Source organism: Panthera onca, chromosome B2 (genome assembly GCF_046562875.1).
Source record: "Panthera onca isolate mPanOnc1 chromosome B2, mPanOnc1 haplotype 2, whole genome shotgun sequence".
NCBI classification, from domain to species: Eukaryota; Metazoa; Chordata; class Mammalia; order Carnivora; family Felidae; genus Panthera; species Panthera onca.
This window is the reverse complement of record NC_138343.1, coordinates 67830747-67850878: the sequence shown is the minus strand read 5'-3', so window position 1 is coordinate 67850878 and position 20132 is coordinate 67830747. Positions and strand designations below refer to the sequence as shown.

Below are 20132 nucleotides of genomic sequence, written 5' to 3'. Positions count from 1 at the left end.
ATTGCAATGGAAAACTATAAAACTCCTACAACGTAACATAAGAGAAAACTTAAATAACCTTGAGTATGACAATGACTTTTTAGATAACAACACCCAAGGCACAATCCATGAAAGAATTAATAAGCTGGACTTCATTAAAATTAGGCACTTCTGCTATGCAAAAGACAACATCAAGAAAATGAGAAGACAAACCAGGCTGGGAGAAATATTTGCAAAACACACATCTGATAAAGAATTGTATCCAAAATATACAAAATACTCTTAAAGTCATTAAAAAGAAAACAAATTTAAAAATGGGCCAAGGAGCACCTGGATGGCTCAGTCAGTTAAGCGGCTAAATTCGTCTCAGGTCATGACCTTGTGGTTCGTGAGTTCAAGCCAAGTATTGGGCTCTCTGCTTCAGCACGGAGCCCACTTCAGATCCTCTGTCTCTCTCTCTCTCTCTCTCTCTCTCTCTCTCTCTCTCTCTGCCCCTCCTGCTTGTTAAAAAAGGAGGAGGAGGAGGGGGGAGAAGGGGGAGGAGGAGAAAAATGGGCCAAAAGAGGGGAGGAGGGTTGCAGGACAGGCAAAATGGGTGAAAGGGAGTAGATACAGGTTTTCTATTGTGGAATAAATCACAGGAATAAAAGGCACAGCACAGGGAATACAGTCAATAGTACCATAGGAGCATTGTATGGGGACAGACGGTAGCTACACTTGTGGTGAGCATAATAGATTTGTGGAATCACTATGTTATGCACCTGAAACTAATGTAACACCGTGTGTCAACTATTCTACAATTTTTTTTAAAAAGGAAGGGCCTTGGATATCTCAGCTGGTTGAGCATCCAACTCTTGATATCAGCTCAGGTCGTGAGATCAAGCCCCACGTCAGGCTCTGCCCTGAGCATGGAGACTGCTTAAGATACTCTCTCTCTCCCTCTCTCTCTCTCAAAATAAACAAATAAACATTAAAGGGGCGGGGCAAAGACCTTAACAGACACCTCACCAAAGAAGATAGAGATGACAAATAAGCACATGAAAAGATGCTCCACATCATCGGTCATCAGGGATATGCAAATAAAAACAATGAGAAACACTCCCATTAAAATAACTAAAATCTGGAATACTGACAACATCAACTGCCGGTAAGGATGTACAAAAAGAATTCTCACTCATTGCTAGTGGGAACACAAAATGGTACGGTTTGGGATTTCTTACAAAACTACACATACTGTTACCATATAGCAAATGCACTCCTTGATATTTAACTTGGTATTTAAGGAGTTAAAAACTTACATCCACACTAACATCTACACACAAATGTTTATAGCAGTTTTATTTTAACTGCCAAAACTTGGAAACAACTAAGATGTCCTTCAGTAGGTGAATGGATAAATTATGGTGCATTCAGACAATGGAATATTATTTCCCTAAGAAGGAATGAGCTATCAAGCCATGAAAAAACATGAAGAAAACTTAAATGCATAACTACATACTATATGATTTCAACTATATGACATTCTGAAAAAAGGCAAAACTATGGGGACAGTAAAAAGATCAGTACTTGCCAAGAGTATTTTGGGGGAGGCAGGTTTAAAGAATGAATAGGTGGAGCACTGAATTTTATGGCACTGAAAATATTCCATATGATATTATGATGATGGATACATGTCATTATACATCTCTCCAAACCCACAAATTATATACAACAGCAAGAGTGAATTACACTATATATATGAACTTTGGGTGATTATGCTGTGCCAATGTAGGTTTATCAACTGTAACAAATACACCACTCTGTTGGGAGATATTGATATGGGTGGAGGCTATGCACATGTGGGAGTAGAAGGTACATGGGAAATCTGTGTACCTTCCTCTCAACTTTGCTGTGAACCTAAAACTGCTCTTAAAAAAAAGTCTTTAAAAAAATAAATAAGTCAATACTTTGCACGGTTAGGGAAAAAAAAAGAAAGCCTGTTTGTTTTTTTTTTCCAATTTCACTGAGATGTAATTGTCATATAACACTGTATAAATTCAAGGTGTACACCATAATAACTTGAATTACATATATTGTGAAATGATTACCACAATAAGTTCAGTTAACATCCAACACTTAATGGAGATACAAAACAAAAAGTTATTTTCCTGGTGATGACAACTCATAAGAGAACTCATGAGAACTTTTTTCTTGTGATGATCTACTGTCAATAACTTAAAAAAAAAAAAACCATACAGATGTTAACTAGAGTCATCATTTTGTACATTAAATCCTCAGTACTGGAAGTTTGTACCTTTTGACCACCTTCTCTAAGTCCCCAACCCTCACCTCACTTCCTGCCTCAATAACCACAAATCGGATCTGTTTAAGATTCCACATGTAAGTGAAATCATACAGTATTTGTCTTTCTCTGACTTCTCTCACTTAATATAATGCCCTCAAGGTTCATACACGTTGTCTCAAATTGCCAATGTCCTTGATTTTTATGGCTGAGTAATATTCCACAGTATGTAAGCATGTATATGACTATTTCTTTATCCATTCCTGGTCAACGGATCTTAGGCTTTTTAAATGTCATGGCTATTATAAATAATGCTGTGAACATCTGGGTGCAGCTATCTTTTTGGTACTTTTTTCTTAAGTTTTTACATAGTGTAATATTAATTTCACTTGTATAATATAGTGATTCCACACTTCCATACAACACCTGGTGCTCATCACAAGTGTACTCCTTAATCCCCATCACCTATTTCACCCATCCCTCCATCCATCTCCCCCCTGACATTGTTTCCTTCGATATATTCCCAGAAGTGGAATGATGAATGATGTTGAGCACCTTTTCATGTATCTGTTGGCATCTGTATGTCTTCTTTGGAAAAATGTCTATTCAAGCCCTTTGTCCATTTTTAATTGGATTATTTGGGGGTTTTGGTAATGAGTTGTAGGAGTTCTTTATATATTTTGGATATTAATCCCTTACAATATAAGACTTACAAATACTTAATAAAGTCTTTAATATACTTTTTCAATATAAAGAAAACATAACATATACACTATAAATAGACTTCCAAATTCTGTTAACCCAGCCTGTATACCTGACTGGCGTTCTCCTGCTGCCATAAAACGAATAAAACAAAAAAGTTATAATACAAAGGACCAATAAGACCAAAGGATTTCTTACATGACGAAAAGCACAAGCCATTGGGAAAAAAAACAACAAATGACTACATTACATTGAAAAATTCTGTTCAAGGGTCTCCTGGGTGGTTCACTCTGTTAAGTGTCTAACTCCTGATTCCGGCTCCAGTCATGATCACACGGTTTGTGAGATCAAGTCCCCTATCGGGTTCTGCGCTGACACCACGGAGTCTGCTTGGGAGCGCTCTCTACCCCCTTCTCTCTCTGCCCCTCACCTATTTGCATGCACGCTGTCTTTCAAAATAAATAAAAAATAGAAATAAAAAATTCTGTTCATAAAATTATTCATTAAAAAATAAGTAATAATTTCATAAGATGTATGTTTAATCCATAAATTCAGCGAAAGTTTCCTGTCCAGAGTATATAATATAGAACTCCAAAATTCCAAGAGAATGCCTATTTTAGGCAGAAGATATGAATGAATTAAGAACAGAAACACATACACACACAAACAAAAGCACAAAAAGAAACTCATAGTATATTTTGTTTACTTTACTCAAGAGCCCGAAGCTCACAGAACAGGGATTAGCTCCAGCTTGACACTCAATATTTTTTGAATGTTCAATGAACAAGGAGTTATTTTTTTAAAAAAAATTTTTAATGTTTATTTTTGAAAGAAGGAGAAAGAGAGAGAAAGAGTGTGTGCTAGCGGGCGAGGGGCACAGATAGAGGGAGACAGACTTGGAGGCAGACTCCCTATCAGCGCGAAGCCTGACCTAAGGCTGTAACTCATGAACCATGAGATCATGAGCCAAAGTCAGATGCTCAATGGACTGAGCCATCCAAGCACCCAGGAATATATACGTTTTTTAATGCAGCAATAAAGATACTCAATCTCACTACAGACCAGAATATTATAAATTAAAACCACCATCTGATAACCCCATCAGACTGGCAAAAACTAAAACATCAAACATTATGAAGTGGGTGATGATGTGTATAAACTGGAAAATTTAAAAACTGTTAATCAAACCACTCTGGAGACCAATTTGACAATATCTACATAAAGCTGGAACTGTACATGACCCAATGATTCCATCGCTTAAGGGATACACTAGATCAGGTGTCAGTGAAGTATGGCCCAGCTAAATATGGACTACTGCCCGTTTTTATGAGACCTAAAAACTAAGATGGCTTTAACATTTTTAAATGGTTGAAGGGAAAAAAAATCAAAACAATGTTTCATAACACATAAAAATTATTAAAAAATTCAAATTTGAGTGTCCATCAAGTTTTACTGGCACACAGCCACATTTGTTTACTTATGTCTCATCTATGACTGCCTTCTTACTAAAATAGCAGCATTGAGTAATTGGAACAGAGAGTGTTCAGACTGCAAAGTGTAAAAACATTTACTATCTGGCCCTTTAAACAGAAAGTTTGCTGACCTCTGCCCTACAGAAACACACACACACACACACACACACACACACACACACACGTGCACAAGGAAATGTACTTTTAAAAGATTTCATAGTAGCAATATGAAACATATGAAGGTATACATAGTAGCAATGTATGTAATAATAAAAAGGTGGCTACAACCTAAACTTCTACAAATGGGAATGTATAAATAAACTGTAGTATATCCATACTATGAGATACTAATTGACAATGAAAATGGAAGTTCTTATCAACATTAATCCCTCAAACAATGCTGTAAGAATGATAAGCAAGTTGCAGAAAAATACAGAACATAACTCATATTCTAAAACATGCAAGATAATTTACACGTGCGCACGCACATGTGGGTGCACGCGCACACACACACACACACACACACACACACAGTTTAGAGATACATACATAAAGAGTAAAGTACAAAGAAATGCATGGGAAAGATAACTACCAAATTAAGAATAGTAGTTACCCCTGGAGGTAGGAGGATGCAAAAAGGATAGGGTTTACCCCAGCTTCAACTATACTGGTAATGTTTTCTTTTGGCTAGTAAGCAGAACATGAGTTTTTGCTATACTATTCTTCATATTTCACATAGATGTAAATATTTCCTAATAACTTTTAAACTATCACCATAACGTTTTACAATAATGAAAAATAGGATAATTTTTTTAAACTTGAAACTTCTGCAACTGACAAATGTAAAAGCAGTAAAATATAAAGAGGAATTAAATGTCAATGTCAGAAAATCTCAATAAAGCAATTTCAGGTGGCTCTGTAGCACTATCGCCCCAGTCTTTCTTAAGAACTTGTCAGGATCCTCCAAAGACAGATCTATTGGAGCTCCAAGCACCATGTTACAGGTACCCTGCTGAAGAGACCAGGTGAAGAGGCCTTTACACTACATGGAAAGAGAAGGGTCCACCTTTCCACATCTACTAGAGTCAAGACATTTGAATGAAGCCATCTTGGAACCTCCAGACCAGGGACATATATTATGTAAAGAAGAATCACCCAGCTGAGGTGACTTTCTCAAATCCCTAATCTATAAAGCCTTCGTACTTTTGAACAGAAAACAGACCAATAGATTATCCAAAACTATCTCAAAATGAAGTCTAAATATATTATATTCTTGGAAGTGATATTAAATTAGATTTCTCAGGAGTCACCAAAACCACATACTCTTTGCATCGGGATGGAGCTACTACTGCTCAGTATTCTTTGTTTATCTACTTCTTTGTTCCATTCAGTGGATTTCTACAGACCTTTTGGCAGGATGCCAGCATACAGTTAGTTCTGTCCAAGGTCTTTATCAGGCAGCTGTTTGGTGCTACTGGTGTTTCTGGAAACTCCTTGATCTTCTATAGAACAGAAATATCAAGCAGTGGTATCTTATCCCAAAGTAATACAGGTGGTTCTATCTTTACAAGATAGAAAAAATTCAGTTATCTCTAAAAATTCAGTTATCTCAAGCTGATGCACACAAAGTTCCGAAGTCAGGAAATGAACAACTCAGAAATGACTGTAAGAGACAAACAGCACCAAAGAAAGGTGAGAAGATCATCAGGGTAAGAGAGGAATTCAGTATCCAGGGAGATGGACCAATGACATTTTAATTCTGAACATGAAATGCATAATTCAACAAGGAAAAAACTGACAGAAAACTTAAATTAGAAGGTAAACTTGAGAAACAGGCAAAGCTTGTAAATGGTGAAGACAAAGGAGACTCAGGAGTTGGTACTCAAACTGGGAAGGAAATGCTGATGAAGACTCCCAGACTTAATCGCTATTATGACAAAACTAAATCATTCTTTGATAAAATCTCCTATGATATTAGAGAATGGAGACCAACCTAGGCTGAAGAAAGATCAAATGCCAAAATATTTGGAATCCCACTTCATCCAAACAGTGGTCATAGGAGTTATAGAGGCAGAGTCAACAGAGGTCATGATGGTGAAGAGGTAGTATCTTCACCATGTTTTCACAATTTAGTGGCAGATTCATATATAGGAGGTAGTGGGGTAGAAAGCTTGCAGATTTTTGAATGAGGAAAAACAACAAAGTTATTACATAGTCTACAAACAGGTCTCAGGGAATTTCTAGCTCTTCATTAGATTGCCATTTGGTTTCAATCTTTGCAAAAACTGAAGAAGTGAATTTACTATATGCTGGATACACACACTGGCTTTTGTTGTTGTTGCTCTCCCTACACTATTTCAAAGACTATACTGCAGTTAATATGGGTGGGGGGGGGGGGGGAGGGGAACCATACTAAAAAGCAAACATGAAATGTATTTGAAATAGCCAAAAACCTCTAAAAGCAAGATCAGAATATGGTTTGCTGTATTGCTACTCAAGCTTGTAGCTTCAGATGTCCTCAAGGTAATTGTTGTTAACCTGCGACAAGGCAGAATGTCTAAACGTCTCCGTGTGACCCCAATGATTGTACCAATTTTAGCAATGAAAGTCCTGTATCCTCAGGAGAAAGGGGTCCTAATTTTTAGTGATGGATGCAGAAAATTATGTAAAGTACAAAACCTAAGATAATCCAAAGAATAGGGCTAAAGAAAAACCATCTGTAATATCAAACAGATACTGCATAGATTATCTACCTTCCATACTTGTTGTCTTTTTTTTTTTTTTAAGCTGATGTTGGCAATCATAATTTGCGGTTCATAATAACAGATTACCATCCATTGTTGCATCATTCCAAGCAACAGGACTTTAAGTATACAAGTTAAGTGGGTTATAATCATGATCATTAATAGTCTGCTGTCCTTGACTTTGTATATTAACTGTTGTGTTTTGTACAGAGATAGTGTTTAATTTTTAATACCATAAATAGTGTGACCACGTTTTCTAAGAGTTCAGGTAATGAAAATGAAAAAGACTACAATAACAACTCCAGCATGACCCAAACATCACCAAGTGAAAGAAAAAAGGAAAGAAAAATTTCTAACATTCTTCCTCTTTTCTTACTTACGCTTACCTCGATTCAGAAATTCTTGAATCAGTCCCTGATCAAAGAGAAGTCAAACCAATGACTGTTTATTTTGCTCTTTATACCTGTGAAACAAATTACAAATTGTGTGGCCTACTTTGTTCCATCTTCTGTAGCTTCCAACTGCCAAGAAATTAGAAACTTTTGGATCTCGTAAGAACTGTCATTTTCAAGTTTAAGCAATATTTTGGCTTTGTGAAAAGAATTAAAAAATATATACATACCAGGTAAATGGGAGAAGAAAGGTGGCTGTATAAAGATGGTTGCAAATTCTTTGCCACTCTTGGCACTGAATGGTGGTCTACTTCCCTCCCCTTGAATCTGGGTTGATTCTGTGACATTTTTTGCCAATAGATGTGGCAGAAGTGACTGGGTAATTCCTGAAATTAAGCCTTAAGAGATCTGTGGCTCTTGTTCTTGTCCTCTTAGAGTGCCGCTTCTTCAATAACTGATAATTCCCCATAATTCCCTATTATTTTTCCTTCTGTTGTCTAGACCCCTCTCAAAGGGAAAGTAGGAAAGAGGAAGAGTGGGGAAGCAAAGGGATAAGGAAAGGAGGGAAGGAAGAGAGAAGGAAATGCTGAAGGAAGTTAAGATTATATATGTCAGGTGCCAAGCTCCAGTTCTGATTTTCCCACCAAGTTGTTCTAGATCATATAACCCCTCTACAACTCTTGATTTCCTCAAATACTCAACATAGTTTTGTAATGGCAACAGAAACAATCAACTTATGGAAATGTAGACATGTAGACTATATAATTCCATTTCCTCCTTCCTCTCTGACTACACCAATGAACCTATAATATCAAGAACAATCAGCTAATGGGCGCCAGGTGGGCTCAATCGGTAGCGCATGCAACTCTTGATCTCAGAGTTGTTTGAGCCCCACAATGGGTGTAGAGATTACTTACTAAATAATAATAAAATAAAATAAAATCCAAAAACAACAAGCTAATACCTAGAAAAAGAAAGGTAGTAAGTGAAAGAAAAGTAAAAACTAGAATTCAAATAAAAACAACAGCAATATGAAAGAGAAGGAAAGCAAGAAAAGGAAGTTCTTTTTCTCTGACTACTAAGAAAATCAATATAGCAATACCAAGTAACACATAGTGCTCAAGATTATATGCCCGGAATTGTTCTATTAAACATATTAACATATTTAATGTTCATGGAAAGTTTATGAGGTAACTTCAGTTACCATTCTTGGTTCACAGATATGAAAACACAAAAGTGGTGAGCCAAATGTTGAACCCTGGCAATCCAGCTTCTGAGTTCACACTCTCATTACATTTCTAATGAAAATACCTTTTATGAAATCAACTCAACTGGGATAAAACCAGGAAATAAGCCCACTTAAGTAAGGAGTAAATAAGGAATGACACTGTGATGCAGTTTCTAAGAGTAGTCCTATCAACAGAAAAAGAAACAGGGCTAAATGGATAACTTTGTGGTGTGTTCCACTTAGCAGGTGGAAACTAAAGACCTTGCTCATATTCATGGAATGCCAATCATTTAGAAGAAATTGTGCTTTAGTTCAAGAGATCCTATGAAGTATTTATTTACAGTTCTCAGTAAAACTGACAAACTGATTGCGTTCTGAATTACACTTATATGTAAAATAAAAGTATGGTTAAGGGGAAATAGAAAACATTTTTCATTTGGAGATTTAATACATTTTGCTGGTATAGAGGGCAACAGAGCAATAATTCAGCATCAGGCTTTTCAAGCTAGTGGTCAAAGTCCACAAAAGGAGTTGGACCCACAGTAAAAAGGGAAACAAAGTAGTTACGTAGGTATATGTGTGTTTGTACACAAAAGGTAAGGCCAGGAAAAATCGGAGTAAATAATGGTGAAGCAATTAGTTGGTAAGAAAAAGGAAAAAAAAAAAGGGAGAAAAAAGCTCTATTTGAGTAAGTGTAGTATAAAAAAAAAAAGGAACAAATGAGAGAGCAAGTAGATTTGTTAAAGGTTCCACAGGGGAGATAAAGGTTCCACAGGAGGAGGAGGAGGAGGAGGAGGAGGAGGAGGAGGAGAGGAAGAGGAAGAAGAAGAGGAGGAAGAGGAAGAGGAGGAGGAGGAGGAGGAGGAGGAGGAAGAAGAAGAAGAAGAAGAAGAAGAAGAAGAAGAAGAAAGGGAGGGAGGGAGGGAGGGAGGGATGGAGGTGGAGGGGGAGGAGGAGGTGGAGGGGGAGGAGGAGGTGGAGGGGGAGGAGGAGGTGGAGGGGGAGGGGGAGGAGGAGGGGGAGGGGGAGGAGGAGGTGGAGGGGGAGGGGGAGGAGGAGGTGGAGGAGGTGGAGGAGGGGGAGGAGGAGGTGGAGGAGGGGGAGGAGGGGGAGGAGGAGGTGGAGGAGGGGGAGGAGGGGGAGGAGGAGGTGGTGGAGGGGGAGGAGGAGGTGGTGGAGGGGGAGGAGGAGGTGGTGGAGGGGGAGGTGGAGGAGGAGGTGGTGGAGGGGGAGGTGGAGGAGGAGGTGGTGGAGGTGGAGGGGAGGTGGAGGAGGAGGTGGTGGAGGAGGAGGTGGTGGAGGTGGAGAGGAGGTGTTGGAGGAGGTGGTGGAGGTGGAGAGGAGGTGTTGGAGGTGGAGGTGGAGGTGGAGGTGGAGGTGGAGGTGGAGGTGGAGGTGGAGGTGGAGGTGGAGGTGGAGGTGGAGGTGGTGGAGGAGGAGGTGGTGGAGGTGGAGGAGGAGGTGGTGGAGGAGGAGGTGGTGGAGGTGGAGGAGGAGGTGGAGGAGGAGGTGGAGGAGGAGGTGGAGGAGGAGGTGGAGAAGGAGGTGGAGAAGGAGGTGGAGAAGGAGGTGGAGAAGGAGGTGGTGGAGGTGGAGGAGGAGGTGGTGGAGGTGGAGGAGGAGGTGGTGGAGGTGGAGGAGGAGGTGGTGGAGGAGGAGGTGGTGGAGGTGGAGGAGGAGGAGGTGGTGGAGGTGGAGGAGGAGGTGGTGGAGGTGGAGGAGGAGGTGGTGGAGGTGGAGGAGGAGGTGGTGGAGGTGGAGAAGGAGGTGGTGGAGGTGGAGGAGGAAGAAACAAGAACAAGCTAGTTACCATCACCTTTGCCCTAAATTGATCTTGCTGATAATCTTTTGATCTTCTCTAAAGCATCCTTTTCCATGTGGTAGCCAATGACCTTTCTGGGAACAAATCTGATGTTAACTCCAGTTTCATCTTGTACCACTCTCCTTGCCAGTACCACACTATCCTTTTAGTTCCCTAAATATGTCATGCTTTCTCTATTTTATTTCCTCAGCTTGGAAATCCTTCCCACCTTTCCTTCTCCTACTCATCCTTCAAAATGCCCTAATTAAATCAAATTCTTGTTATTATGAATAATTTATTTTGTTGTACCTGACAGCTGTAACTTTACATTTACAAGTGTGATTATGTGACCATCGACTCTCCTCGACTCAACTGGAAACTCCATGGAGAAACCACTTCTTTTTCCCCCTTCAACACTGTGCCTCTCTCAGCATAGTACCTACAACACTGCAGTTGTCCAATAAATACCTGGTGAATGAATGAAGGAAAAGGGAATCCTGCCATGCTATTATCACAAGTAGAAAAGGGTATAAAACAACCTTAAGTTAATAGAAGAGAAAGAAACAGAGAGAAAAAAGAGTTCAATACAAGTTGGGTCCTAATTAAATCTTAGTAATTTCAGTGTGATATTATACTAAAAAATTAAGTACAATAGTAGCCAGTAGGACTCCTTTTTTCTAATGAAGTCAGAAAAGGAAATAGAATTAACATTTTACTTCATTATAAGGAAATAAAACAGGCTTGTTAGTCTAGGGGTATGATTCTTGCTTTGGAAATAAAACATAATTTAGAACATGATTGACAAATAAGCATCTCAAACTTAATTCAACCAAAGCAGAACTATTAACTTCTCATTCCTCTACTACCAGTCTCCTCCATTTCAGTAAATGGAATTAACTCCCAAAACCTCCAACCAAAACCCTGGGGGTCATCTATGATCCCTCCCATTCTCTGATCCTCAATATACAATTTACCAAGAAGCCCTGTAAGCTTCTACATCCAAACATATCTTCAATCTACCCACTCTTCCCCAATCTCCAATGCTACCATTCTAATCCAAGATCCTCTTTTGGTTTTACTGAAGTAGAATTAATATACAATGTTATATTAGTTTCAGGTGTGCAACATATTGATTTAACAATTCTGTACATTACTCAATGCTCACCACTACAAATGTAGTCACCATCTGTTACCATAAAACATTATTACAGTAATACTGGCTATATTCCCTATGCTCTACTTTTCACTTCTGTGGGTTATTTTATAATCTAAGTTTGTACCTCTTAACACCCTTTATCTATTCTAACCCCTCTATTTTAGACTACTCCAATATTCTAACTCATGTCCCTGCTTTTACTATTCCTCTACTCTAATTCATTCTACCCAAAGTGATTTTTTAAAAAGATAAATCATATCATGACACTCCTTAGCCCCAAACTCTTCAATGACTTCCCACTTCTTACAATAAAATAAAAATTCGTCTTGAATATTAGATCTGCTGCCTCCCTTTCTTATCATTCTCTCCTTTGCTTGCTACATTTCAGCCATAATGACCTCCTTTTTGTTTCAAAAATGGAACCATACAGCATCTCAAAACTTCACAGGCATCATCCTCTCTGCCATACTCTGAAGTTAACATGTTACCTTAATTCAGGTGTCACCTCCTCGAGAGGGAGTTTACTGACTTTAATATTATGTAAAATAGCTTTTCCACTCCTTTATTGCTCTGTATATTCCTGTCTTTATCACACTGCTACCACCTTGTTCCAAGAGTAAGAAATACAATGGTGAAAAAACAAAGTCACTATTTTCACGGAGCTCATATTTTAGTAAGATTGAAAAACAAATTTATCAAGTGATAAGTGTTACGAACAATAAAACAGAATAAGGGAATACCATGGGTTTGTATGTGTGGCAGCGGGACATTTTATGTAGGTCGTCAGGTCTGAGTAGACATGAACAAAGTGAAAAAGGGAACTTTATGAAAACATGGAGTAAAATTATTCTAGGGGCTTCTGGGTGGCTCAGTCGGTTAAGTGTCCAATTTCAGATCAGGTCATGATCTCACGGTTGTGGGTTCAAGCCCTGAGTCAAGCTCTGTGCTGACTGTTCAGAGCCTGGAGCCTGCTTCGGATTCTGTCTCTCTCTCTGACCCTCCCCTGCTCGCACTCTGCCTCTCTCTCCCGCTCAAAAATAAACAAACATTAAATTTTTTTAAAAATTATTCTAAATGGATTTTTACTTATTTATTAATGCAGTACAATATATGAAAACCAGATATGAGAAACTGAAATCCTTGCTTTCCCTTATGCTCATATTCTAAACAAGTTACCATTTGCTTTCCTTATGAGAACGTGGAAGACAAGGTGAAACTCAAAATTATTATAACTGTACATTCCTAGACCCTTAAGTTAGATCCAACTAAGAGCGATAGCTTGAAATTCACAATCAGCCCAATACTTGTTGGCTGTATTTATGCTCTTTCCATCCTTCCTATGTTCATCTAGTTAGAACTTAAACTGAACCAGAAGCCTGTAGAAGTCCAAAAGTTACCTAAGTACAAAAATATAATCAATCATCTGCATACTGAATGTACTAAGTAAGCATCAGTAACAGTAAGACATCTTTGGAGGTTCCAATAGCAAAACAAAAAATAACAGCACACAACACCACCTGTAACACAAGTTGCACCACTCTCGGCCTCTAATAGATATCTTTTCTGCCCAAACAAGAATGGAGGTAAAACAGAGGTAATATGAAATGAACCCAGAAAAACTTAGAAGCTTTCCACATCTTCCCACTAGGAATCCCATACAAAACTCCCATCACTTTTAAATAAAGGCTGGCTTGCATAGCCATGTAAGTTTTTATTTTGTTTTTGTTTTTTTGCTTTGCTATACTCAAGGAAGAATTAAGAAAATTAAGATCTCTTTCCCTATCCACCTCTGTTAGGCCCTATTTGTTCAGAGTAATATTGAGGACCTACTGTAGTCCAGGCACTGTTCCAGGTGCTGTTAATAAAACCATAAACAAGGCAATACCTATCCCTCTACACCCTCTTACAGAATACCTACACCACAGTTAAGATATATTTTCTTAATTGAGAAATGTTTCTAATCAATTATTTTTTTTAAAGATTGCTTATCTTGTATATGAAAATCAACTTTGTCAAAGTATCCAGCTAATCCTTTTTAACAATCACTGCACAGTAAGCTCATTTTTCTAAACATGTTTATAAACAATTTATATTTAATTTGGAATAAACACTGAACCCATACTCAAATTGAGCAATGCAAACACTCAAGTTCCTGGTCCACAGTCACAACGGATTTATCAGTATTTGAGAGTCCGTGTTTATATGGGCAAGGAACCAATATTGTTACCCATTACCACCATTCCCAACAATAACATGCAGCTTTTCTTAAGACTTAGTCCACCTACAACAAATGTTTGGCTTTCCCTCACAAGTGAATAAAAATGGAACCACCCAAACTTTGTCTATTAGCTTTGGTGACCGTCCCCAAATTGACATTGTGAATCTCGTTCTATATTTTCAGATAAATTATGTTATAAAATATCTTTAGCAAAACACTTCGTAAGAACATCAGACATGGCCAGACTTAATCTGAATACTGGATGCAAAAGGAAGCCCGAAGCTCTGCGAAACAGAAAGAGCAGAGAGCGTACATGAAACATACCCAAGTAAAACTACCTCTCCCCTCCCTACTTAGGATTGGCCCCCAATTTCACCCAACCTTAGCAATCTGAAACTTTCCATCAACACCAAACAAGATGCGACTGCCATCCGCTCTCATCTTTAGGCCACCACCAAAAAATTTTAAATGTCAAAGACTTAACGCGTGCACTCTCAGGGGACACCCACCAACTCCAGCTCGCAGCGGTATCCACCCGCGCCCTCTCGGCCATGTCCGCCCCCAGCCAAGCTCCTCACACCGGTGGACTCGAACCCAGCGCGCTCGCAGCACATTCCCTCCCAGCCATCGCCCGGGCAGCTCCCGCCCCCCCCCCCCCCAGTACCTCTGCCGCCCCCAAACCCACCCTGTGCGAATAACTGAATATCCGGAGACCAGGAGGGCCACACTTCCCTGTATTTCCCCCACCCTATCCCCTGCAAGGGCAGAAATAGGTGTACCTTCCAGAAAAGTAATCTCCCCTGCGCTGCCGCCGCTCTTGCCAGCCGCCATCTTCCTCCTCCCACGCCGCCTCCTTCTTAATCCATGGCCCACACCACCGCCGCGCTTGCCGGGATGAGGGGCCGCGCCGCAGGAGGGTAGCCGCCGCAGGGTTGCGGGCCTAGAACTCGGCCGTCAGGGGGGCGGCGCTCCCACGGCCAGATGGGCCTACACAAAAGCAGGCCAGGCGCTCCCGGGCCTATCCGCGGGCTGGCGGGTGGCAAGGCCCGCGGCCTGGACTTCTCCTCAGGCCCCTCCGGGGGAACGCGAGCGGCGGCGACGGCGACGGCGCTTCCCGGGCCCGGTTCCTCTCGGCCCACGACTCCCCATCCACCGCCTACCCAGGCCGCCTGAGACGCTTTCCCCAGCCGCGGGACCCAGGAAGAGAGGCTGAAGGCGAGCACACAAACACACCTCCCTTCGTCCCGGGCCGTAAAATGGCCGCAGCCGCCGCGCCGGGGCGGCGAGGTCTCGGCGACCGTCAGGCGCCCCCAGGCCCTTCGCTCCCTCTGCCGCCGCCGCCGCCGCCGCCGCTACGGCCGTCCGCCCACCCCGCCCAGGCGTGAATGCATCAGCGGAGGCCTTTGCGACTGTCCATGTGGACAGGGGTGGGTCTCCTCTGCCACCGCCTCGCGTCCGTCGCCACAGCAGCTCCAGCCGCCGCCGCTGCCGCTCCTCCCCCACGGGCGCTGGAGCTGCCGCCCGGCTCCCGCCCCCACCGCGACGCCGCCGCCCCCAGCGCCGCTCCCCCTCAGGAGCCCGGGCTCGGCTTGCGGGCAGAACGGTCTGCGGCGCCGCACGGAACACCGACTTGAGGCTCCAGACGCCGTGGCTCTCGGTGGAGCGGGCCCTGCGCGGCGCCGACTCGGCCTGGACGCGTTTCGTCCAAAAAAAGTCTCGACCGCCGAGGGCCCCATGGCAGACCTGGTGTGTGAGCGCTTCTAAGCCAGGCTGGTGATGAGCTTGGGTTCTGTGGCACCACAGTTGCCTAAAAAAAAATGTTAGAAGTTCCTTTCTTTGACCAGGCCTTAGAATTTAAACCATAGTCAACTGAAGAGCGTAGGTAGAGTGAAGTAGGGAAACCACATGTTAAGAAAATGATTTGTGGTCTTCATTTTTAAAAGAAGCTTTCAAAATAATTTATCAAGGAAGAGTCTACAGTACATTTTGGATGACAGTGTAAAAAAAAAAAAAAATCCTGTCATACGTGCCTGAGACTTCAAAATCCATACCCTGCCTTACAAATCAGGCCTTATAATTAATTGCAGGTTATTATATCGTGTTTATTTTCTCTTTTCCTTTTTTCTTTGGCTTTTTACAATTACAAAAGTAAGGCATTCATTAACGAAAATCTGGAATACAGGAAAGGGAAGTGATGCCTGGCTCCACCACCAAAACTCAATTCTTTTAGGTGTGTAGTCCTCTAAGCGAACATTTTTCTTAAATCCCTCACTATTCCTCTTTAAAAAACGAAAATTTCTGCTATGTATCTCATTGAAAATCCAACAGCAGAAAAGGTATGATTAAAGTGCAGTCTTTGAGGAATGAACTGCTCTAATTAGTTTGTCCTGTTAGCCAAGGCATAGGCAGAAAATCTTTCCCTTTAAAACTTCTTTTAAAATCTTATCCTAACATGAATAACCTTTCCTGATTTAGTATAAGTAACATAATGAATGTAATTTATTATAATTTGTTGCTTGAGGATGTTGAATGATCCAGTTGTGATGCTCTATGACATAGTCTGTGCCAGTGACAGTATAATACTGAGTTGTGTAAATAACAGGCAGATGTGGGTGACTGGACTCATTTGTACAGACTCCAAAATACAGTTTTAAAAAATAATCTCTCATTTAAAAATAGATGCATACTGGCTTTGAAAATGGAAAAAGGTGTGGGAAGTCAAGGAATGTGGGTGGCCTCTGGAAGCCAGCTTTCAGAAAAGGCAAGGAAATGGATTCTGTTAGAGCTTCCAGAAAGCAAAGCCAACACCTTGATTTTAACTCAGTGAGACAGAACGTCCGGACCACTGACCTTACAGAACTGTAAGATAATAAATTTTTGCTAGGTTGCTAAATTAGTGGTCCTTTGTTGCATCAGCCGCAGAAAACTAATATACATGGAATGGGAAACAAGGTGGAGTTACATAAAAGACGTCTTTTCAGCAGCCTGAGGTAGGATCTTTAAGACAAAGTCCATTGTTTTGTGTTAACGAATTTCAGCTAATGTCTATGGGAACACATAATTCCAACTTGAAAAATGTGGCATCAAAATCACCTGGAAAGGCTTGTTAAAACAGGTTGCTCTACCCCACCCCTAGAGTTTCTGATTCAGCGGGTCTGGAGTGCACCTGAAAATTTGCATTTTTAATAAGTTCCCAAGGTGTTACAACATGCTGCTGATTAGGGGACCACATTATGAAAACCACTAGATTAAACAATCTCTAAATTTCCTTTCAGTTTAATTCCATGAGTCTGCAATTACAAGTGAAATGATCAGTTTCCATGTTAAAGTATAAGATTAAAGATATTTCAGAAATCACTACTCCTCCTTGTGAACATTATCATTTAAAAACTGATAGTATCATGTGACTCTTAAGGTACTCCGGCCTAGAAAAAGATTGAGGATATGTCCTTGAAATATAGCTATATTTATTATATATGCATATATATATATGTATATGTTTAATATATTTACAAATGTAGCCTTTTTTTATATGTACATTTTGAATGATACCCAGGGGTGTTACTAAGAATGCTTTTGAATGGTAGAAATACAAAATGTTAGAATTACAAAACCAATTCTCTGAGTTATACAATCAATTTTTATTACAAGTTTAGCATGTCTTTATTGCTTAAATTTAGCAAATTCTATTAAGATGTAAGCTAACCTGTCATATTTAACACAATTTAATTCTGGCATAAAAGATAAATAGAAAAGTTAGACTAAAGCTTGAATGGATGTGTAATTACAGTAGATAAAAAAAGCTACTTTATTTTTCTAATTATTCCATTAAAAATTTTTGGGAAAAAAGGAAAAACAAAGCGGAGATCTGCCACCCAAAATTTTAATTCTAATTCTAAAGCCCTCTCTTTTCTAATAGCATTTTACTTACTTAGTCTGGTCATCCAGTACCAAGTTTAAATTCTAAACCTGGTCTTCCATACTCAACAATGCAAACATCTCATCTCCAACCACAATGGTCAGTGGTATTGACCAAAGGTCCCATGTCTGCAAGGCAACACAATCATCCTATGCAAACAGAATTCAGAGGAAAACAGGGTGGAGACTGATGACAGGATCTTTTGGAGGATCCAAGAGCATGAGACCCTCTCCAAAGCTACTCTTCTGCCGAGATTCTTTACTCAGTACATAGTATTGGCATCCACCCAGTTTCACAAACTAGAAACCTAGGAATCATCTTTTACTTGCTTTTTTTAATTAAATCTACATCCTTGAATATATCTTTAGCTTATTTTTTTAAGTTTATTTGTTTATTTTGAGAGAGACAGACAGTGCAAGTGGGGGGAGGGACAGAGAGAGGGAGAGAGAGAGAATCCCAAGCAGGCTCAGCACTGCCAGTACGAAGCCTGACGTGCGGCTCGAACCCACGAAACGATGAGATCATGACCTGAGCCGAAACCAAGAGCTGGACACTTAACCGACTGAGCCACCCAGGCACCCCATGTCCTTGAACATATCTTGAATCTATTCACATTTTTTCCAATTCCAATGAGCCCATCCTAGTCTTAGCCAGGGTGGCTCAGCCATACTTCTGTAATAACAGCTTCAAACAGGCCATTCCATGGTCTCTCTGCCCACCCTCTAATCCATTTCTCACACAAAAGCTATAATGATCTTAAAAAATAAAAAAAATCAGATCAAAGCACCTTCCCACTAAAACCATTCAGAGGTTTCCTGTTGCTCTTAGGATAAACTCCTAAATCCTTAATCGGTCTACTGGGCCCTCCCTACCTACTTCACCAGCCTCATCTTTAACAGCATTTTCACCTTCTCGGTTAAGCTCCAACCATTTTGTTCTTTCAGTTCCACAAATGCTTCATCTTCTTTTCTACTTTAAAGACTTTGGACACGTTTTATCCTCCATCTGCAATGCATTTTTTGTCTAAATAGGGACTTGCACCAGTAGGGTAATACATATCTGCTGAATAAAACAACATATTTAAAATAATCTTTGTCAAGGAAAATTCAGAATTGTAGAATTCTAGAACCTGGATTCCTTAGTTACCATCTAATTCAGTCTTCTCAGAAGTCCAGAAAATGTCTTTGCGCAAAGTAACATTGTGGTAAAAAGCTATGATAAAGGCCCTAAAACCGATCAGCAATCCAGATGTGAACCTGGGGCCTGGGTTTGAAGATTACAATGCTGAAGCAACTTGAGCTCTTTCCAGGAGGCCAGGAACTGACTGAAGGAGGACTTGTGTTGGTAATAGATACATAATAACAAAGCTTCCTCTCTGTATTTGGCTACAAAATCTTCTTTTGTATCACCGTTGTATCCTCCATTTTAGCCAGATTTAAAATTCCTCGTATAAAACTATAGTTGACCCTTGACCAACATGGGTTTGAATTGCATGCTTCCACTTATGCATGGAATTTTTTCAATACATAGAACTGTAAATGTATTTTCTCTTCTTTATGATTTATAAATAACATTTCCTTGTCTCTGGCTTATTTTATTATAAGAATATTGTATGTAATGCATATAACATACAAAATATGTGTTAATTGACAATGTTGTCAGCAAGACTTTGGTCAACAGATAAATTTTAGGGGAATTAAAAGTTATATGCAGATTTCCTATTGCATGAGGGATTGGTGCCTTGGGACCAAGGACCCCTGACTTGTTCAAGGGTCAACAGTATTTGAATAAACTGATTCATATTTTATGCTGGTAGAGCTTAATAATTATTAATAAAATAATGCAGTTTAAATACATATATTTCTTTGAAAACGCAATTATCAATCTTGTTCTTTTAAACACTATACTTCAAAGTACAGCATAGGGGTGCCTGAGTAGCTCAGTTGGTTAAGCCTCCAACTTTGGCTCGTCATGATCTTACGGTTCATGAGTTGGAGCCCAAGTCAGGCTCTTTGCTGTCAGTGCAGAGCTCCTTCGGATCCTCTGTCACCTTCTCTCTCTGCCCCTCATTTGCTCACCCACTCTCTCTCTTTCAAAAATAAATAAACATTAAAAAAAGCACAGCATATAGTTAGTCCTTGACTAAATATAAGTTTCAGAAGACAATAGCAGGTTCTGAAAATTATGTCCGGTTGATAGTTTTTGAAGGTCTAAGTGCATTTGTGTCAGATAAAATGAAT

General features: G+C 40.1%; 1 protein-coding gene and 1 pseudogene across 5 annotated transcripts in view; one reads left to right on the top strand and one right to left on the bottom strand.

The window, feature by feature from the left end:
* SENP6 (SUMO specific peptidase 6) overlaps positions 1 to 14918 on the bottom strand; it is a 115070-nt gene extending 100152 nt beyond the window's left edge. For all 5 annotated transcript variants that reach the window (XM_060615981.3, XM_060615984.3, XM_060615987.3 and 2 more), the window contains exon 1: positions 14753 to 14918. In XM_060615981.3, coding sequence (XP_060471964.1) covers positions 14753 to 14804 — 52 coding nt within the window. In that variant the 5' untranslated portion in view covers positions 14805 to 14918. The remainder of the gene's footprint in view (positions 1 to 14752) is intronic.
* On the top strand, positions 5672 to 6623 carry LOC132666529 (protein LSM14 homolog A pseudogene; annotated as a pseudogene).
* Positions 14919 to 20132: the final 5214 nt, after the last annotated feature.